This window comes from Pimephales promelas, chromosome 5 (genome assembly GCF_988280905.1).
Source record: "Pimephales promelas chromosome 5, fPimPro1.hap1.1, whole genome shotgun sequence".
In the NCBI taxonomy this organism is placed as follows: Eukaryota; Metazoa; Chordata; class Actinopteri; order Cypriniformes; family Leuciscidae; genus Pimephales; species Pimephales promelas.
In genome coordinates, this window is record NC_142773.1 from 43,039,440 (window position 1) to 43,058,701 (window position 19,262).

Sequence of the window (19,262 nt, forward strand, 5' to 3'; positions counted from 1 at the left end):
ATTAGTAAAAAAGAAAAAAAAAAGAAAGAAGGACTACCTCTTGAATATTCCTGCGGAAACTATGCTTCAGGTCTAAAATATAGCTCTACTTATAAAAGGTGTAATGATGTATTTGACTCATTATTTAAATTGTGTTAATTTCGAACAAAAAAATGTTCGTGTACCTCTAAACATGCAGCATTTTACATGTAATTTTTTTTAAAAGTCTCCAATCTGTGGATGATTTTATTAAGCTGATCTATATACAGTGATGTGAATAAGTTTGGACCCCCATGCTAAAGTTGCCTAAAAAGAGGAATAAAAAATCTTCTTTTGGATATTGATCTTAATGCCTTAATTAGAAAAATAAGGAAAACTCCAACCTTTAAGGACACCAATTTTCTTTGTGAATGAATAATGTATCATAAATAAATAAATGTTTTTCCTTAAAATACAGGGTGCATAAGTCAGGGTTAAATTCCCATAGAGTCAGGCAGATTTTTATTTTTAAAAGCCAGTTATTTCATGGATCCAGGATAATATGCATCCTGATAAAGTTCCCTTGGCCTTAAAGGTTGGAGTTTTCCTCACTTTTCTATTTAAGGCATTAAGTTCAATATCCAAAAGATGATTTTTTATTCCTCTTTTTAGGCAACTTTAGCATGGGTGTCCAAACTTATTCACATCACTGTATATATGATAACATAGTGTTAAACTAATACTCTAGTATTATACTCCATCCATCACAAATAAAACAACAATGAACATTATTATTCTGTGCAAATTTACAGTCACTTTCTTTATTCATGTTTCTGGTGTTATTGTGTGAACAATTCGTCAGTGCATGCTTTAATAAAGGTCCATTCATCCTTACATTTGCTCTAAGTGAAAATGTAATGTTTCACATGCAAATACCACAAATGCAGAAGTAAAATGGGTTTGATCTACTGATCTGGGTACTGAAACTGCAACACTTCCTGAATCAAGGTTACCCGCACTAAAATTAGACTTAAGCCATCAATAGGGTGCAATCATGAGTTCACTTTGATGTCAATCTGCAAACTGTTCATGCAACTGTATTTCTTTGTTAAATAAACACCAAAACAACAAGCAACATGGTGCTCGATCAACATGCTGATATTCTTCACCTGCCGGTGCAACTGATGTGTAAAGTCTTCTACTGGATTATATCCACAAGTTTCCTACGCCCCATGAGGCCTTGCATCAAAAGTGGGCGCGACTTCCGGTTCGAAGTAAACAAAGCGCGATTTGACATGCTTGACACTCGTTCATTCAACAGTTGACAGTCATTCAAGTTATAGCGATCCAAACTAGCTAACGATGTGGGAACACAACCTCAACGAAATTCAAAAGGGTGAAATAACAGTACCTTTACCCTCCGCAGTAGTTGATTGGGAGTATTATAATAACATTATTAATAATCAATACTCATCAAGGCATGGTGACAGACAGCTGACAAACAATTAAAATAAAAAATACACACTTAGTCATTGATGTGCTTTGGAGTTTATTCAAAATTATAATGAACGTGCAACTTGAATACATTAACTGGCACATTTGATATTCTGTCAACACAGGCTTTGATCCTGAGTTTAGCTGTAACATCAGTAGCGAACAGCCAATCATTATATTTTTTGATCTAGCAACCCAGATAGCAAACTGACATTGAATCAACGTGGAAATATGACATCGAAACAACGTTGATCTGACATTGTTTTGCTCATCGAATTAACGTTGAACCAACGTCAGACGCGTCATTCTTTCAAAACTAACGGAAAATCAACTTGAAATCAACGCGTTGTTTCAACGTTATGAAAGCAAACCAATTTTCGATTTTCATTTAGCTTTGAAGAATGCCGCGTCTGACGTTGGTTCAACGTTAATTCGATGAGCAAAATCAACGTTGTTTCGATGTCATGAGAGACGTCGTTTCCACGTTGATTCAATGTCAGTTTGCTGTCTGGGGAGCATCTGGTTTGTCGATGCAAAATCGTTTATTGTGCTTTTAGTTTTTTTCTTCTTCCAATTATTCTTCTGTGTAAAAAAAATGACGAAAACATGTCACTTGTTAAATTAATAAATCGCTAAAGATGGAATTAGCCTCTCTTTCTGTCATTATGTGAGTGCGTATTTTGTTTTGTTTATTTTTCTACGATTTTCGAACGATAATCGACTTTTGCTCCTCGATTTTCGAATGCCATTTTTGGCAGAAATTCACATCCCTAATATTAAGAATTTAAACAAATGTACACAGGAAGATTCACCGTCTTTTGGGAGGTGATGGAAACTACAGTCGTTGGCAGGATCACTCTGATTTCGTTTTCGGCTTATGTTCAAAACAATCACGTTTAAGCCACTGAATTAGTTTAGTCCGGTTATACAACCGCGAACAGCACATGTTGTCCCTGAGCTCCGTAACGACATCTCTCATAAAGATTTGCGTCTTTAAAATAGTAAAATAATTCTCCGAAACACAGCTAGCCTCTTCGCTAACTGACACACAAAACACCATTGGAATGCTACTTCCGCCGCCTCACCGGAAGTTTCACCCACTTTATTTTTTACAGGAGCGCCCCTCGGAAACTTGTGGATATGTATAAGGAATTTTATTTGATGATGAAAAGTGTCTGTATATAGTTGGAAAAATGTGTCCGATGTTTGTTCAACATCAGTCATTTTGCTTCTCCAGTAAATGCATCCCAGATCCGGTCCACATCTGGTACGCATTGAATCCTCACATACAGGATGTGGACCGGATCCTGGCCGACACTCTGTTGCGGTCTAGGTCTTGATTTTTTTGAATGTTTGGATATTTGTTCTTGTTTTAAGCACAAACTCACTTCATTTCAGAAATTCAGTCATTATGCATCTCCAGTAAATGTGTCTTGATTTAGATCTACTTTTTTCCCCCCTCAGGTCACCATTCGCACTCGAGTGATGAACAGCGCGGCGGCGGCGTCTTCGAACTCCTGCGCGTCCATGACGGGATTATCCTGCTGGTTCCCGGGATGAGCCTCCGCCATGGCCTTCGCCACTTTACCAGGCGAGATCTTGGCACTGGCCTCCAAGTACCGGCCCACGTCGTCCCCATCCGCCGCCTCCAGCGCCTCCCGGAGCGTCTCCAGCACCGCCTGACCCAGCGCTCTCTCCGCCGGCCGGTCCGAAGCGCTCGCCACCGACCCGTACAGGCACTGGGAGGCACGGATGTAGTCGGAGAACACGGAGCAGGTCAGGACGCCCTGCCGGAAGAGCTCGAAGGGCACGGACTCGTGGTCGTGGCACTGGACGCGGCGCAGGAGCGGAGCCGCGGTCGAGCCGGAGAGTCCGCCTTCGCTGCACAGGCACCGGAGCATCTCGGTGTAGATACGCCCGCGGACCCCGACGACACCGGCACCCCGATCACGGGTCAGGAGATCGAACGCCGTGCGCGCGTTACTGTTGAACGCTGATCTGCAGGGAAGACAGAATCGAGAGCTCAAACTGAGGGTACGTTTACATGGCAACGATATCCGCGGACAACATTAGGGGGTTTCGCACCGGATCTCCACCAGGGAACTGGATCTGTTTCCCAGAGAACTAATGGTTCCCCTAGGAACGTTTTCCTGGTTGCGTTCGCAGCGCCACTTGGCACTCTGAAGGGACGTGAGCTGCGCTTGCTGTGGGGACTTTTATTTTGACGGCGAGCAGAACGCCAGAGCTCGCATTCTCCGTGCTCATTAGTTTACGATCTAATACGGTATTATATAGAACTGTTATACATAGAAAGTAGACAGTAATGAAGAGTTATTAGCGTATACCGTGTGGTTGATGTCCAGTGTTGCTGAGCAGAAATACATAATCATGTTTCTCTTGGTCTTCTCAAAGTTGTGTTGGATTTTCTCCTCAGTGTAAAGATTAAGACGCCCATCTATCACGGTTTTACATGTTCGTAGAGTTTAGAGTAAATATAGCCGACTATAATCTGTGTTTACACAGCCTTTTTAAAAATGGCGGGTGCTTGTGTTTCCTCATAGACATATACACTAGACCTTACCTTGGCTACGGCAGTTCAATGGAACGAATGCGTCAATAGAGCCGCCATCTTGAAACAGGGGAGCCCCTCCACTTTAATGCATCAGACACAGGTCTAACAGAAATAAAATCACCATAAATCATCATGAATGCGATTTTTCTTGTTTTTTTTGGTTTGTTCCAACGGTCAGACATGTATTTATCATTGATTCCAGAAAGAAAATTTTTATTTATTTTTTTAAAAACATTCTTCCTAGTTCAGATTTCATCCGTGAACATCATACGCTGCACAAATGTCCACCACCATCAATGAATTCGAAGTAAAGGCAGAGATAGCAGCGTTACCTAGCTACTTCCTATGACAAGACCCCTGTTCCAAGATGGCGGCGGTTTTGACGCATGCTTAGAACCCCAAGGTGAGGTCTAGTGTATATGTCTATGGTGTTTCCTGTGCATTCGGCCAGTCAGCGAACACTATCGTCACGGACACGGATATTTCCTATAGCGCTGGTTTAGCACGAGTAAAATAGTTCCTCCAAAAGGAGTTCCTAGAACTAAAATAATTCTTAGTTCCTGCAGTGCGAACAGACCAAAATCCGGGAACTTCCACCAATCATTCTAGGAACTATAAAAAAATGTTCTTCCGGGGCAAAAGCCCCTCTTGTCAAAATGATCCCCATTCACACAGATCTGCTAAAACGACTAAAAACGCTGTATTCTGCTGCCAGGCCAGTAGATGGCAATTAAACACTATAGACTGAACACGTGATAGGCATGACGTTTTCAGGCGCCCAAAACCATAGATATCTATATAAAGGCTAGATGTCTCGTCCACGCTGCTGGCCAATGGAGGTCGACGTCTGCACCTGGCGGCCATCTTGTCACAGGCAGCTCGCTCACTCGTAACATTGTGTTAATGGTACATGCACTATTTAAATAACTATAACTTGCTCAATTTTCTACCGATTTTCAAACGGTTTGGTTTGTTATAAACGTCAGAGATGTAGTTATGACACAGCATACTTATGAATAATACGTGTATAAATACCCAGATAGCAAACTGACATTGAATCAACGTGGAAACGACGTCTCTCATGACATTGAAACAACGTTGATTTTGCTCATCGAATTAACGTTGAACCAACGTCAGACGCGGCATTCTTCAAAGCTAAATGAAAATCGAAAATTGGTTTGCTTTCATAACGTTGAATTCAACGCGTTGATTTCAAGTTGATTTTCCGTTAGTTTTGAAAGAATGACGCGTCTGACGTTGGTTCAACGTTAATTCGATGAGCAAAACAATGTCAGATCAACGTTGTTTCGATGTCATATTTCCACGTTGATTCAATGTCAGTTTGCTATCTGGGTAAATAATCATCCAGATAATTATAGCCTCGTTAATAACGTTTGTGAGAAACCAAAGCGTTTGTAAATCCGTCAAGATTTCAACGAGATAAGAGTATTTGTGTTCGTGTTGACCACTCAGCTTACTTGTGACAAGATGGCCGCCGGTGATGACGATAGAAACTCCGCCTTAAGACATCTAGCCTTTATATAGATATCTATGCCCAAAACGCTGTTGTCGTGTAAACAAACGGTCAAAATGCACAAAAAGTTTAACGTTTTTAGTTGAAAACAGTGTCGTTTAAACACTGAATCTCAACAAGAGGTGTTTCCCGTACAACGACGTAACTCGCTGCTTCACTGATGCATCGTTGAAGAAATCAACTTCCATTTTAGTGAGGGCATCTGAGAAGTATTTTAATTCGATCCTGAATATTATAAACAAAGCAGGGGGTTTAAAAAAATCGACATTATGTCTAAAGTATTTTACCAATAATATAATGTTAATATTAATCAAATCAAATAAAATACAACAATCATTGGTTATGTTACCCCATACATTATATTTTGTAAAGTAAAAGTGAATGTCACTTTTTTGCAAGAAAAGAAACAGCACTGCATTGAATACATTCACATAAAAATGAAAAGAAAGTAAAATAAGAAGAATTCTTAAAAAAAAAAAGTCACGTCGTTTTTCAACAATAATAAGTAAATATAGCTGCGAGCAGCGATGGCGGGCCCAAGCCGGTGGCACCGCAACCCCGGTTCCTTTAGTTACCTAAATGCACCCGGGTGGCGGTGCCGAAGGCTTTGGCCCTTTTATGATTAAATGTTAAAACGGCTTGCCATACTCTGTCATTTCAACTAGTCACAATTATGTTACAGATATCTTAAATGATAATACAAACTATCCAAGATGTAATTACGAATAGACAGAAAGACGTTGATGATATATACAATGTTAATTCCGGACAGGCAAACTTAGCTTTTAAATGTTAAAAGGGCTTGCCATACAGGGACGTAGGCTCAGAGAGAGGCTCACCATATTCAAACCAAAATATCTGACTTCCTCTTGGTCCGAGCTAATGACTATGTATTAGAAAGTTGTCCGGCTTGAGGAGTACAATGTATATACCGATTTTTGTAACTGTAGATAAAACTAACAACCCCACTTTTGTCAAAAGGTGGCGCTATTTAGTCCTTGCACTATGCCCGTTTCTGAAACTTTGCACATGTCTACTGGCTAATAAATGTGATGTATCTGTTGAGTTTCAAGCAATTTCAATTTCAATTTGACTGTTGAAAAGAAGTGCGCCGATTAGATACTCAGGATCGGTATCGGCTCTGACACTGCCATCTTTGACGAGGCTGATTCAAATTCTATATTGTGCATATACTATTCTATGTTAGGCACAAAGGCACAAAAACTTTCTAAAGTACCATAAAGTTTTTGTGTACTGTATTATTAGTGTTCTGAAGCTATGTGATATAGAAATTAATATTTAAGTCATTAAATTCAAGAACACAAACTTTTCCCTCTCTGCGCCTGTCAGTCATTCTCCATTCAGCATTCAAACAGCACGTCACATTCGGTTACAGTCAATGATGAAACGATCTTCAAGATGATTGAATGTTATTCCTATTATACTGGATCTTTAAGATAAAGGTCTAAAGGTCTATATTTTCGAATGAAGAAACTTTTTCTTGCTGGACTTTATTGCTGTAACTTAATCGTATTACTTTCTACCGGGTGTCGGACGCTGTCGGTTAGATCACAACACTAGAGTCAGAGCACTATAATTGTTCTTCACGCACACAGTAACTGAAATTTAAAACCTTTAAAAGAAAAGGCTCAATAAACTATTGCATAGATAGATAATGTATAATAGACTGTTCATAAATATGTATTTCCTTTGTGCTTTGAACTTTTCAATACGGACTCACTGCGCTGTAACTTCATGTGGCTTCAAGCACATCATTCTCCTCTCGGGATGCACATAAGTGCTTTGTGCTGCACCGTATTGGAGCCGTAATATCATAATGCAGTGACGTAATGACAGATTATTAATTGCCTTTCAATTATATGTTGCTGCGTCATTAAACATCTGTCCTATGCATTTCAAACATGTATAGCAGCCATGGCTATATGTTTTTATGATTTTTGTTATCTTGTTTTTCATGAATGTATTTTTCAAAAATAAGAGCAATGTGTATTATCTATTATTAATATGGTTTATAATAGCATTTTTGTCATAGATTATGACAAAGTAATCATATGATCCACCAGCGAGGAACCAGCAGAACAGAGTGAACATTCTTTCTGTTTAGTTCAATCCTACTTAATAGGAATTTATTTAAAATGCTCGCTCTACTCCACACCATTAATGTCTTGTGCGGACATCCGTATTTCGACTTTCGGTTGTAAGTAAGCGATTTAAAAGCTCCCAAGTCCCAGCGGAGTCACACGTTGATTAACCGGTGGGAATATACACAATAGGCCTACCTGATATTGAACACAAGAGGGCAGTATAGCACTACGTATGACTCAGATTATTATTTTTTTTATGAATTTTACTACAATTCTGGCTGTTTTTGAATGTAAACATAATTCTTAAATGAAAAAAAGGAAAAATTGGGGAAGTTATAATATTTGTATAATTTAATTTAGAAACAAATGATGTATAATTACATTTTTAGAAGATATGAGGCTTTTAGTGTTTACTTTTTTGACATTACTTTAATATTTTGCCATAGTTGCACATGTCTACTGGCTAATAAATGTGATGTATCTGTTGAGTTTCAAGCAATTTCAAGCATGCTAAGAGTCCCAAAAGCATCAAAAAAGAATGTTAAAGTTTGATTCGTTGCCACGGCAACAGTATCAAAGATATCAAAAATTCTTTCACAGGTCTGCATCTGCCGTGTATTTACATTATACAGATGAAGTTTGAAGCAAATCGGTTAAAAATAAGAGAGTGGTTTCAAAGCATTTTGAAAGTGACACACTTCCTGCTGCCAGTTGGTGGCGCTATAACTTTGACTCACAATAGTCACATCCATGTGATCGGTCTCTTACAGCGAAAACACTGCTGAAGTTTCATCAAGATCAGTTAATGTATGCTGAAGTTATAACACACATCCTGTTTCATGTTTCTCGCCATAATTTCGTTTCCTCGCCACGGCCAAACCGTTCGAGATATAAAAAATCCATTGGCACCTTTTCATCCTTAATGTCTTGACTTCACGCTGATCGAGTTTTGTCGAATTTGGTTCAGTGCTCTAGGAGCAATACTTGAAATTCCATTGCATGTGTTTTAAACACAACCCTAAATAGCCGTCTTCCTGTTGGGCTGGGGTAAAAAGTAAGAGTGTGAAGTAGGCTATATATGAAACGATGAGATCTATATGTGTACCGAGTTTCATATTATTACATGCAAGTGTGTTTGATTTATGGACCAAATTTTCAGACCAAGTTTATTGACCAAGTTAATCTGATTAATAAACTAATTATATAAAACTATTGTCAATGCACTACAATTAAACTAGTTATATGCCTTTACTTATAAAAAATAAAAATAAAAACTTATTTAAAAAATACCAGGCTTGAGAAATGTATTTTCTTTATGCAGGTCATACACACAGCAGTGAAATGGTTAAGCCCCCTCCCCCTGCACACTCACACACACACACAGACAGCCAAAGACAGAGACACAGAGACATATAGGCTCAGAGTGACCATATTCAAACAAAAATATCTGAGTTTCTGTGGGTCCTAGCTAATAAGTGTATATTAGAAAGTTGTCCGACTCGAGGAGTACAATATACATACCAATTTTTGTAACTCTAGTTAAAACTAACAACCCCACTTTTGTCAAAAGGTGGCGCTACTGAGCCCTCACCACGCCCGTTTCTGAAACTTTTCACATGTCTACTGGCTAATAAATGTGATGTGTCTGTCGAGTTTCATGCATTTTGAAGCATGCTAAGGGTCTCAAAAGCATCCTAAAAGCATCCTAAAAGAAGGGTAAAGTTTGATGCGTCGCCACGGCAACAGTTTCAAAGATATCAAGAATCCATTCACAGGTCTACATCTGCCGTATGTTTACATTATACATATGAAGTTTGAAGCAAATCGGGTAAAAATAAAAGGGTGATATCAAAGCATTTTGAAAGTGACACACTTCCTGCTGCCAGTTGGTGGCGCTATAACTTTGACTCACAATAGTCAAATCAATGTGATCGTCCTCTTACAGCAAACAGACTGCTGAAGTTTCATCAAGATCAGTTAATGTATGCTGAGGTTATAACACACTTCCTGTTTCACGTTTCTCGCCATGATTTCGTTTCCTCGCCACGGACAAACCGTTCGAGATATCAAAAATCCCCTCGCAAACTTTCATCCTCAATGTCTTGACTTCATGCTGACCGAGTTTCGTCGAATGTGGATCAAAGCTCTAGGAGGAGTATTTCAAATACCATTGCGAGCGTTTTACAAACAAACCTCAATAGCCGACTTCCTGTTGGGCTGGGGTAAAAAGTAAGAGCGCGAGGTATAGATGAAACGATGAGATCAACATGTGTACCGAGTTTCATATTATTACATGCAAGCGTGTTTGAGTTATGGACCGAGTGTTTGGACCCCGTTCCAGGGGGCGCTGACGAGCCCCCCTGCCACGCCCGGGTACCAGCTTCAGCCCGGCTCTGATGGCCGCGGGTTCTGACCCGTGTGCAAAGTTTCAAGAGTTTTCGAGCACGTTAAGGGCCCCAAAAGTGCCCAAAAGGTAGTAAAATAATAATAAATATAGCTGCGAGCAGCGATTGCGGGCCCAAGCCGGTGGCAACGCAACCCCGGTGCCTTTAGTTACCTAAACCCCACTTTTGTCAAACCCCGAGTTGCTTCAAACGGCACTGGGGTGGCGGTACCGCCAGCTTTGGCCCTTCATCGCTGCTCGCAGCTATATATATATATAAAGCCGGTGGCACCGCCACCTTGGTGCCTTTAGGGTTATTCTGCATGACGTGCAAAAATGTAGCTCCCGCTTTGACTGAGAATGAGGTTAGTGTTTTAAAATTTTTAGGAAAACAAATACATTGAAATATAGGACATGAATTTTAAACTCTTTCAGCTTCAATTACAAATACAATCTTACTTTTATTTAAAGAAAACTATACATTTAAAAGATGGGGGTTATATGCATATTTTGTCATTTAAAAAATACAAAATTGTTGTGCTAACAGACAAGGACTTAGAGACAAGGACTTGCAGGAAAAATCACAGCCAACCACACACACACACACACACATATAAACACAGACAACAGCCCTCCCCTCCCCACACACGCACACGCACACACACACACACACACACACACAAAGACACCAGCAACCCCCCCCCCCCCACACACACAGACACTGATAGAGACAAGATACACATCCAAAACTACAATATCTGACTTTCTTTTGGTCTGAGCTTCTTACTGTTAAATAGAAAGTTGATCGGCTTGACAAGAACAATATACGTGGCAAGTTTTGTAACTGTAGGTAAAACGAGCAAAGTTATAACACATTTTATGTGTCCTTTTTCAGTCATAAAATTCATTTCCTCGCCACGGCCAAACCGTTCGAGAAATCAAACATCCGTCCGGAATTGAGCATCCTCAATGTCTTGACTTCATGCACACCGAGTATGGTGGTGATTGGTAAACACATGCGTTGTAATTTGATGTATTTCTCCTAGGAGATTTATTCAAACAACACATAATTCCCAACTTCCATTTGAACTGTCTTAAAACTTAGAGCAGAGATGGGCGCAGGTCACGCAAGTCTCAAGTAAGTCTGAAGTCTTAACCGTCAAGTCTCAAGTAAGTCCCAAGTATTTTTTTGGGGGGGGGCAAGTCAAGTCAAGTCAAGTCACAGGCTATGTCAAGTCAAGTCAAGTCTTGTAGTAGGTTAAGTCAAGTGCAAGTCAAGTCACCTTATTATTTTAATTTTACATGCAGAATCTGATCTTAATAAAATGAAAAGACAAGATAAGTATTTGCCAGTAAATTACAATAATTTGCATTGTAAATACTCATGTTCAGTAAAATACACCATGGAATCAAACAAAATTGTAACTTCATAAAATTATTTATTTTTCACTTCTGCCAACAGTGTGTTTGAAATGTTTTAAATTTTCAACATTGAGTCCATAAAACAAATAACAGCTTAACATCCTACAGACTCTCTGAACACCTTCCTCTCTCTCAAACACAGTTTACAAACAATATTAAACTTTGTTACATTTCTCCTCTCTCTCTCTCTCTCTCTCTCTCTCTCTCTCTCTCTCTCTCTCTCTCTCTCTCTCTCTCTCTCTCTCTCTCTCTCTCTCTCTCACACACAGTGGCGGTTCTAGACCATTTCAACTGGGGGGGCCAAGCTGGGGCCAGTTGTACTGTTAGAGGGGCCAGTTACATTTAGACCTTATCATTTTCTGCACTGCACTGAAGGCATAAATAAGCAAAATACCATGTTTATAATTATCCAACAATTTGCATTTCCATTATATTTTTACATTTGCATTACATATATCAGTCTGTATTTGAATTTCCATTTTATTTTTTTACATTGAATATACAGTATGTATATATATATATCATTTTTACAAATTAATCTACGATTTTTGTGTTTTTTTTTTTTTTTTTTTGCAAAAAGATCAGCAAATTATCCTCTAAACTGGCCTTTTTAGGGGGCTTTCCTCTCAGGGTGAATGAGCTTTTTTATAATTGTTTTTTTCCTGACATCTTTGAAAGACAGAAGCAATAATTAATGCATCCTTGGCCAGGATATAATTATAAAATATGACATGATTTTAAAAGTGACCTATAAAATCGACTATGCAATACACTTTAATTTATCTAGTGCTAATACAATTATTAAGCCTATTTGGAGAGAGAGATGTTTTAAAATCGACTATGCATTACACTTTAATTTATCTAGTGCTAATAAAATTATTAAGCCTATTTGGAGAGAGAGATGTTTATAATGTGACAATATGTCAGTCATCGTGATTCGTGTAATAAGATGACTAGGCCTAGACTACTTGTTCTGAGCAGGTGTTGTCAGTGAACAGGCTGTAAAACTGTTGTCTAAGTTACAGACTGATACTAATTAAATGGGAAACGAATCGATTACCTAACGTAACCTCGGTTCTCTCTAGATGAGGGAACGAGCATTGCGTAAGCTAGCTTACGCTGCGGGAAAGATTCATCTTACATCAGTCAAGTTGTCATAGTTTTTGTCAAACAAGTTGTGAATTTGTTGTAACATTAAAACAGGAGATCATGACTTACTCCGTGCTCCAAGTGATGTTCGGAGCTCCAGTGATTAGTTTCATCTGTGGGACGGGTGAAGAAACTTTCGGAAGATGTTGTAACAGAATCATATGAACAATTCCAGGATATGCTTTTTTTCATTGGTTGTTGCGTTAAATTTTACCCAGATACAATAGTGCCCTTTTCTGATTGGCTATTAAGTAGCTCTTCTCTTTTTTTGATTGGCTGATGCGTAGCAGGGTCGACTGCTGAACTCCAGGCGAGACGCGCTTGATTCTCACGTGAGAGCGGCGCGGCCAGAGAAATTGCGTATATTAAATATATTATTAATAGTTTTTCCGCATGAGAAATACAATGTGTGACGGGAGTGTGAGACAAAAGACTGAAACGAGTGACTGTCATGCTCAATGCGTGACACACTATAAAAAAAATATTTCACACTGACTCCACATTTAGGGGGGCCACAAGGGGGTCCAAGCTTGTTGTCGCAGGGGCACTGGCCCCCCCAGGCCCCCGCCTAGAACCGCCACTGCTCACACACACACACACACACACACACACTTTCTCTCTCTCTCAATAAGCAAAAACATGACTGCTAAAGGTTGTATCAGCGATGGCGGGGTAACATCACTTAACATCACGAGTGATATTCCCTTAGGCCACGCCCCCTTGTCTCCCCAAAGTATTATAAGCAATCATGCGCATCCCGTGTGCAGAATGATGCACTTGAAGCAACACCAAGTCACAGCACGCAACGCTTCACATTGAAAAGAACATAGCGAAGGGATGGTATCTATAATCTATGCTTAGTAGGGCTGCACGATTTGGGAAAATGTCATATTGCCATTATTGAGCCAATATTGCAATTGCGATTTGCGACTCCGATATAATAAAATGGTTTCATGAGTCCAACTTGCTTGGTTCTAAAGTAAAATGCACAGATTAATGTTTATTTCTCAACTCAAACTAAAAACAACAACAACAATAAATGATTGATAACACCTATAATGATCAATAAACCATCAACCAAACCAACATTACAGTGATTCCATCAATTGAAAGCCATCAACTTTTTAAAAAATTATTAGGCTTAAAAAAATATATAACAGCTTTAAAATTAAGTGAACTTCAAACAATCCCCACATAAACCCATAATAAAAAACATATTTACCTGTGCCCTTCCTGTCTTAACAGGTACAGAAATTGAATAAAGTTATCAAACAGTCTGCGCTGCCTGAATCATAAATTATATATATATAATAATCCTTATTAAAGCTACAAAAGTTCTTTACTCAAGATCAGTGAGTAATTTTCTAATTTCCCTTTGTTCTTTTAACTTTACTGAAAGAACGCTTTATTCGCTGCTGGCTCTTTAAGAGCACCCGTTGCCGAGACGCGGATCTCACACGCGCCTCATAGCACAACTCTTTTCATCCATAGACTTTTCTTATGTTATGAAGATACTAGACAAAACCACATTTTGGCATAATTGTGTGTGCTATTGTTCGTTCAAGCTCGAAAGAGAACTGTTTATTCTGGGCTGGCACACGGTCAGTGCATGCGCATTATGCGAGTCTCATCTATTCTAATCTAGGGCACTCACAGGCAGCTTTTCACTTCTTGTCGTGCAAAATGCGAAAAGGCATTTGAACCAATAAGAGGGGGATCTTGTAACACTAGTCAAAGGATGACAAAAAAGAAGAGATGCTGCGCTAATAGCCCTACTTTGTTTATTTCATATAAAATCGCGGCATTTTGCGTTATATAATTGCATAGGTTTGAGATTGCTATTACGACTGCGATATAATTAATCGTGCACCACTAATGCTTAGTGTATTCTAAAGGGCAATAAACTCCACTCCAGCAAGATAGTCATTTTATGCAAATCAGAGACCTTTATGCCTTATCTACAAATAAAGTATAATATTGGGAACATTGATCTTGAAGAGAGTGTCGTCGTGTTACTGTCGCAACCGAACGCGACGCGCTGTGTGAATGCTGATGCATGGAGAATGACTGAGGCGAGATGACTTTCCGTTAACTTTAACTTAGAGACTAAAATATTAATTTTACCACACATTAAGCTATTGAATGACTTTAGAAGTCTTGGAATATAGTGTGAAAACTTGATTGTGCTTTACAGTTTTTTATGCCTTTAGTGGGGCTTAACAAAATAACACAATATGCAGAATGTCGGACGTCACTTATAGGCTAAACCAGGGGTTCTCAAACATTTTGGTGCCAGGGACCCCTTTCAGGGGAAAAAGATTTCCAAGGACCCCCCTTATATTTATAACCGTTATTAAGCACAAAGTTAATGTCTGAGCGGCTAATGAAATATTCTTGCACAAAATGAATGGTCTCCACCCAGGGTACTATGCAGGAATTTCTAAATAGCCTACTGAGGTCCCAAAAGTGATCTTACTAGGAATCACTTAGGATCCCTCACTTAGGAATTTTTGATGTTCTTGATCTACATGTGCATTTTAATGTGTTTTTAAGGCCCCACAATTGGATATAGATTTAGAAGCATGTCAGTGGGCAGTGGCATACTTTTTTTTTGTCAAGATGTCACGAAACACAATCACATATTCCAAACAGGAATGGCCTTAAAGGAGAAATGTTTCAATGATTAGGCCTATTCTGCACACAAATAAAGCCTATAAATACAATGATAATGGCATTATGTTTAAAAGGTGCGTGCGTTGTTAATTTGAGCTACTGCAATTAGCTAAAAAAAAACATATAGTATATGTTAAATATATGAATCCATAATATTAATCTCATGGGCACAGTATGTTTCTCTTGACCTGCGTTTTCCTTGTTAAACTTGAGCTTGATTAATACTTTGCAAACTGATTGTTTCGGTCGTTTTTTAAAACTTTTATCTAAAACAGCTGTTTAGTTTATGTTAATGTAGGCCTACATTTTATCCCGTACTTTATGACCGTTGACTGATACGTCGTGCGGGGAACTTTGAGTTCACTCCGACTCAAACATTTTGACATTGAGATGTCGTTGTTAGTCTGCTGAAGCACCTCAGACGAGAAGGTCAGTTATCATCGCGATGTGCATCCTTGCAACCTCAATTGTGGGTACGGCCCTGTCATTATGCACTTTTATTTTGATAATGATCAGACTTCTAATGTCAAATCTACAGTAGCAGTGCTAGAACTGACTATTGTGCGCGCACGCGAGACGCCGGCGCGCGATTACGTGGGAATTTTTCCTCAGCAGTGGAAACAGGAATACTCTTATTTATGGTCATAGATAAGACAAGAGTGCATCATCCGAAACGGTAAAGTGTCCATTTTTTTTATTTGTGTATAGGCTACATTATAAATGACTACAAAATGTCTTGCCTTTTAAAAATACAGAAAACAACCGGATGCGGGTTCATGCCGTCTCTCTGTCTTCTTCTGGCGCACGTCGCGCAAAATCAATAGCGAATAGCCTAGTCTACTTGACGCACAGACATAGATTATCTATCTATAGAAAACTTAAGTGTTTAATTTGTATTCTTTGATGTTAAATGCATTATAAGTAACTTAGGAATAAACAGCATGTTTTCAGATGATAAAGAAAACATGACTCATAGCACGGAAAAAAACGTTAGGTTGTTATAAATTATTTCGCGGACCCCCTGGCATTAGCTCACGGACCCCACTTTGAGAACCACTGGGCTAAACTGTTTTTATAGATAAAACTATTTACATTCGGCAGTCATGAAAACAAATCTCAGATAACGGTTGACTATAGGTAACAATGTGTAATTTTGCGCCGGAGTTCTCCTTTAACTTACATTAGCTAGCTAACTACGAACGAGCTAACCAGATAACATTAACAAATTGACAAGCACTTACTGGGCAGAATATGGCTCTTCAAATGACGGACGAAATTGGAGGTTGTCATCTGACTGTCCGCGATCTTAACGTTGCATGTCTTGCAAAGCGCTGTTCTTTTGCCATCTTGTTGTAAGAAATTCTTGAATCCAAAAGCGACGACGACCCTCGTTATCCCTCCGGCTGACATGTTGATGTGATCTGATGTAAGTGGGCGTGGTGTGCGCGTAAGGTATGAGAGGGCATGACTGATGATCTCTGATCCAGTCATGACAGCGCTATTCTCAGCCTGCGCTCCAGCTGGATCAACTTTATTTTTTTTTTTTTTACATAATTTATATATTTTATATTCAAACTGAAAACATGATGTGATTAACACTCAAGTCATATTATTACATGCAAGTGTGTTTGATTTATGGACCAAAATTTCAGATCAAGTTTATGGACCAAGTTAATTTAATTAATAAACTAATTATATAAAACTATTAATGCACTGGTTATATGCCTTTACTTATAAAAAATAAAACACTTTTTTAAAAAATACCAGGCTTAAGGCATTTATTTTTTATGCAGGCCATACACACAGGAGTGAAATGGTTAAGACCCCTCCCCCTACAAACACACACACATATACACAGACAGGCAAAGACAGAGAGCAAGACCACAGATTGAGCAAGACCACATTCAAACAAACATATCTGACTTTCTGTGGGTCCTAGCTAATGAGTGTCAATTAGAAAGTTGTCCGGCTCGAGGAGTACAATATACATACCGATTTTTGTAACTGTAGATAAAACTAACAACCCCACTTTTGTCAAAAGGTGGCGCTACTGAGCCCTCACCACGCCCGTTTCTGAAACTTTACACGTGTCTACTGGCTATTAAATGTGATGTGTCTGTCGAGTTTCATGCAATTTCAAGCATGCTAAGGGTCTCAAAAGCATCCTAAAAGAATGGTAACGTTTGATGCGTCGCCACGGCAACAGTTTCAAAGATATCAAGAATCCATTCACAGGTCTACATCTGCCGTATGTTTACATTATACAGATGACGTTTGAAGCAAATCGGGTAAAAATAAAAGGGTGATATCAAAGCATTTTGAAAGTGACACACTTCCTGCTGCCAGTTGGTGGCGCTATAACTTTGACTCACAATAGTCACATCCATGTGATCGTCCTCTTACAGCGAACACACTGCTGAAGTTTCATCAAGATCAGTTAATGTATGCTGAAGTTATAACACACTTCCTGGTTCACGTTTCTCGCCATGATTTCGTTTCCTCGCCACGGCCAAACCGTTCGAGATATCAAAAATCCCCTCGCAAACTTTCATCCTCAATGTCTTGACTTCATGCTGACCGAGTTTTGTCGAATATGGATCAAAGCTCTAGGAGGAGTATTTAACATTCCATTGCGAGCGTTTTACAAACAAACCTCAATAGCCGACTTCCTGTTGGGCTGGGGTAAAAAGTAAAAGCGCGAGGTATAGATGAAACTATGAGATCAACATGTGCACAGAGTTTCATATTATTACATACAAACGTGTTTGAGTTATGGACCGAGTGTTCGGACCCCGTTCCAGGGGGCGCTGACGAGCCGCCCTGCCACGCCCGGGTACCAGCTTCAGCCCGGCTCTGATGGCCGCGGGTTCTGACCCGTGTGCAAAGTTTCAAGAGTTTTCGAGCACGTTAAGGGCCCCAAAAATGCCCAAAAGGTTACAAAATAATAATAATAAATAATCCTTAGGAAAACAATAGGGCCTTCGCCCTTTCAGGGCTTGGGCCCTAATTATAATAATAATAGTAAAGAAAAATAATCCCAAGGAAAACAATAGGGCCTTCGCCCTTTCAGGGCTTGGGCCCTAATTACTTGTTTGTGACACCCTTTATTTTTAAGTTTATTTTTATTATTATTATTGTTGTATTTCAAGTTTTACTTTCAAAATGTGAAAATGTGTAAAAGAAAAAAAAAAACCTCTGTGAGTGATGTGCCAGACTCAGGTTCCAGAGCGCGCGACTCACGGCCTGGTGCTCCGGGCCTGCGTCATCATCCTGCGCCGAGAGATGCGCGAAGTGTTCGGCCAGGAACCCGACGGGATCGCGCGGCCTGGACTCCACCAGTGTGAGCAGAGAAGACCCGAGAAGCGCGCTCACGCCAGACTCACACGCGAACGCGCCGTCGCTTTCACAGCTGCCCGACATCGCGACGCCCGCGCGACGCTTCTCCGCCATCCTAAAATATCATCCAGTGCGCTTTAGATCATCGCATTTGGACATAAAAACATAAATGATCTCCAGCAACGGTCTGATTCGCAGCCACACCAACAGTCCAAATACAGTTGCTATGGACACATGATGATGACGCAGTAGATCAGCTGACCACAGCGCGTGTACCTGATCTTCCCGCAGGTGGCGCTTTTATTTAATAAACAAATAATTAAGTACTAATAAATCAGAATATTAGCACCCAACTAGCAGCTAAATCAGGGGGTTTCAATCTTTTAGATGTATCAGTGTTTTATAAACACTTATAAGGTCAAACTTACTTCGTTTTGATAGGCTACAGTTTTCATTAAAACAAGACAACTATTGTCATTTCGCTTCTACAGTAAATGTATCTTAATGTAATGCTTAGTTATTTGTACAAGACAAACATTTTGAGGACCAAAATAGAATTCATCAGATCAACACTTTATTGATCTACATTGAAGCTTGTTACTATAAAATAAATTGATAAAAGTTGGCTATTTGTGA

At 39.4% G+C, this 19,262-nt stretch overlaps 1 protein-coding gene across 1 annotated transcript; it reads right to left on the reverse strand.

The window, feature by feature from the left end:
- Positions 1-868: 868 nt before the first annotated feature.
- Positions 869-18,886, reverse strand: tpgs1 (tubulin polyglutamylase complex subunit 1). The gene is made up of 2 exons (XM_039661086.2): positions 18,484-18,886; positions 869-3,450 (listed from the first exon to the last, which is right to left on the reverse strand). The coding sequence occupies exons 1-2, from the start codon at positions 18,738-18,740 to the stop codon at positions 2,913-2,915; spliced, it is 795 nt and encodes a 264-aa protein (XP_039517020.1). The 5' UTR covers positions 18,741-18,886; the 3' UTR covers positions 869-2,912.
- Positions 18,887-19,262: the final 376 nt, after the last annotated feature.

What these genes read in the sequence shown, in the direction of transcription:
- tpgs1 (XM_039661086.2), bottom strand. Translation starts at nt 18,740, where the DNA reads ATGGCGGAGAAGCGTCGCGCGGGCGTCGCGATGTCGGGCAGCTGTGAA. An exon ending in CTGGCACATCACTCACAGAG is followed by an intron (nt 3,451 to 18,483) that starts GTTTTTTTTTTT and finishes TCTTCCCTGCAG; the next exon opens with ATCAGCGTTCAACAGTAACG.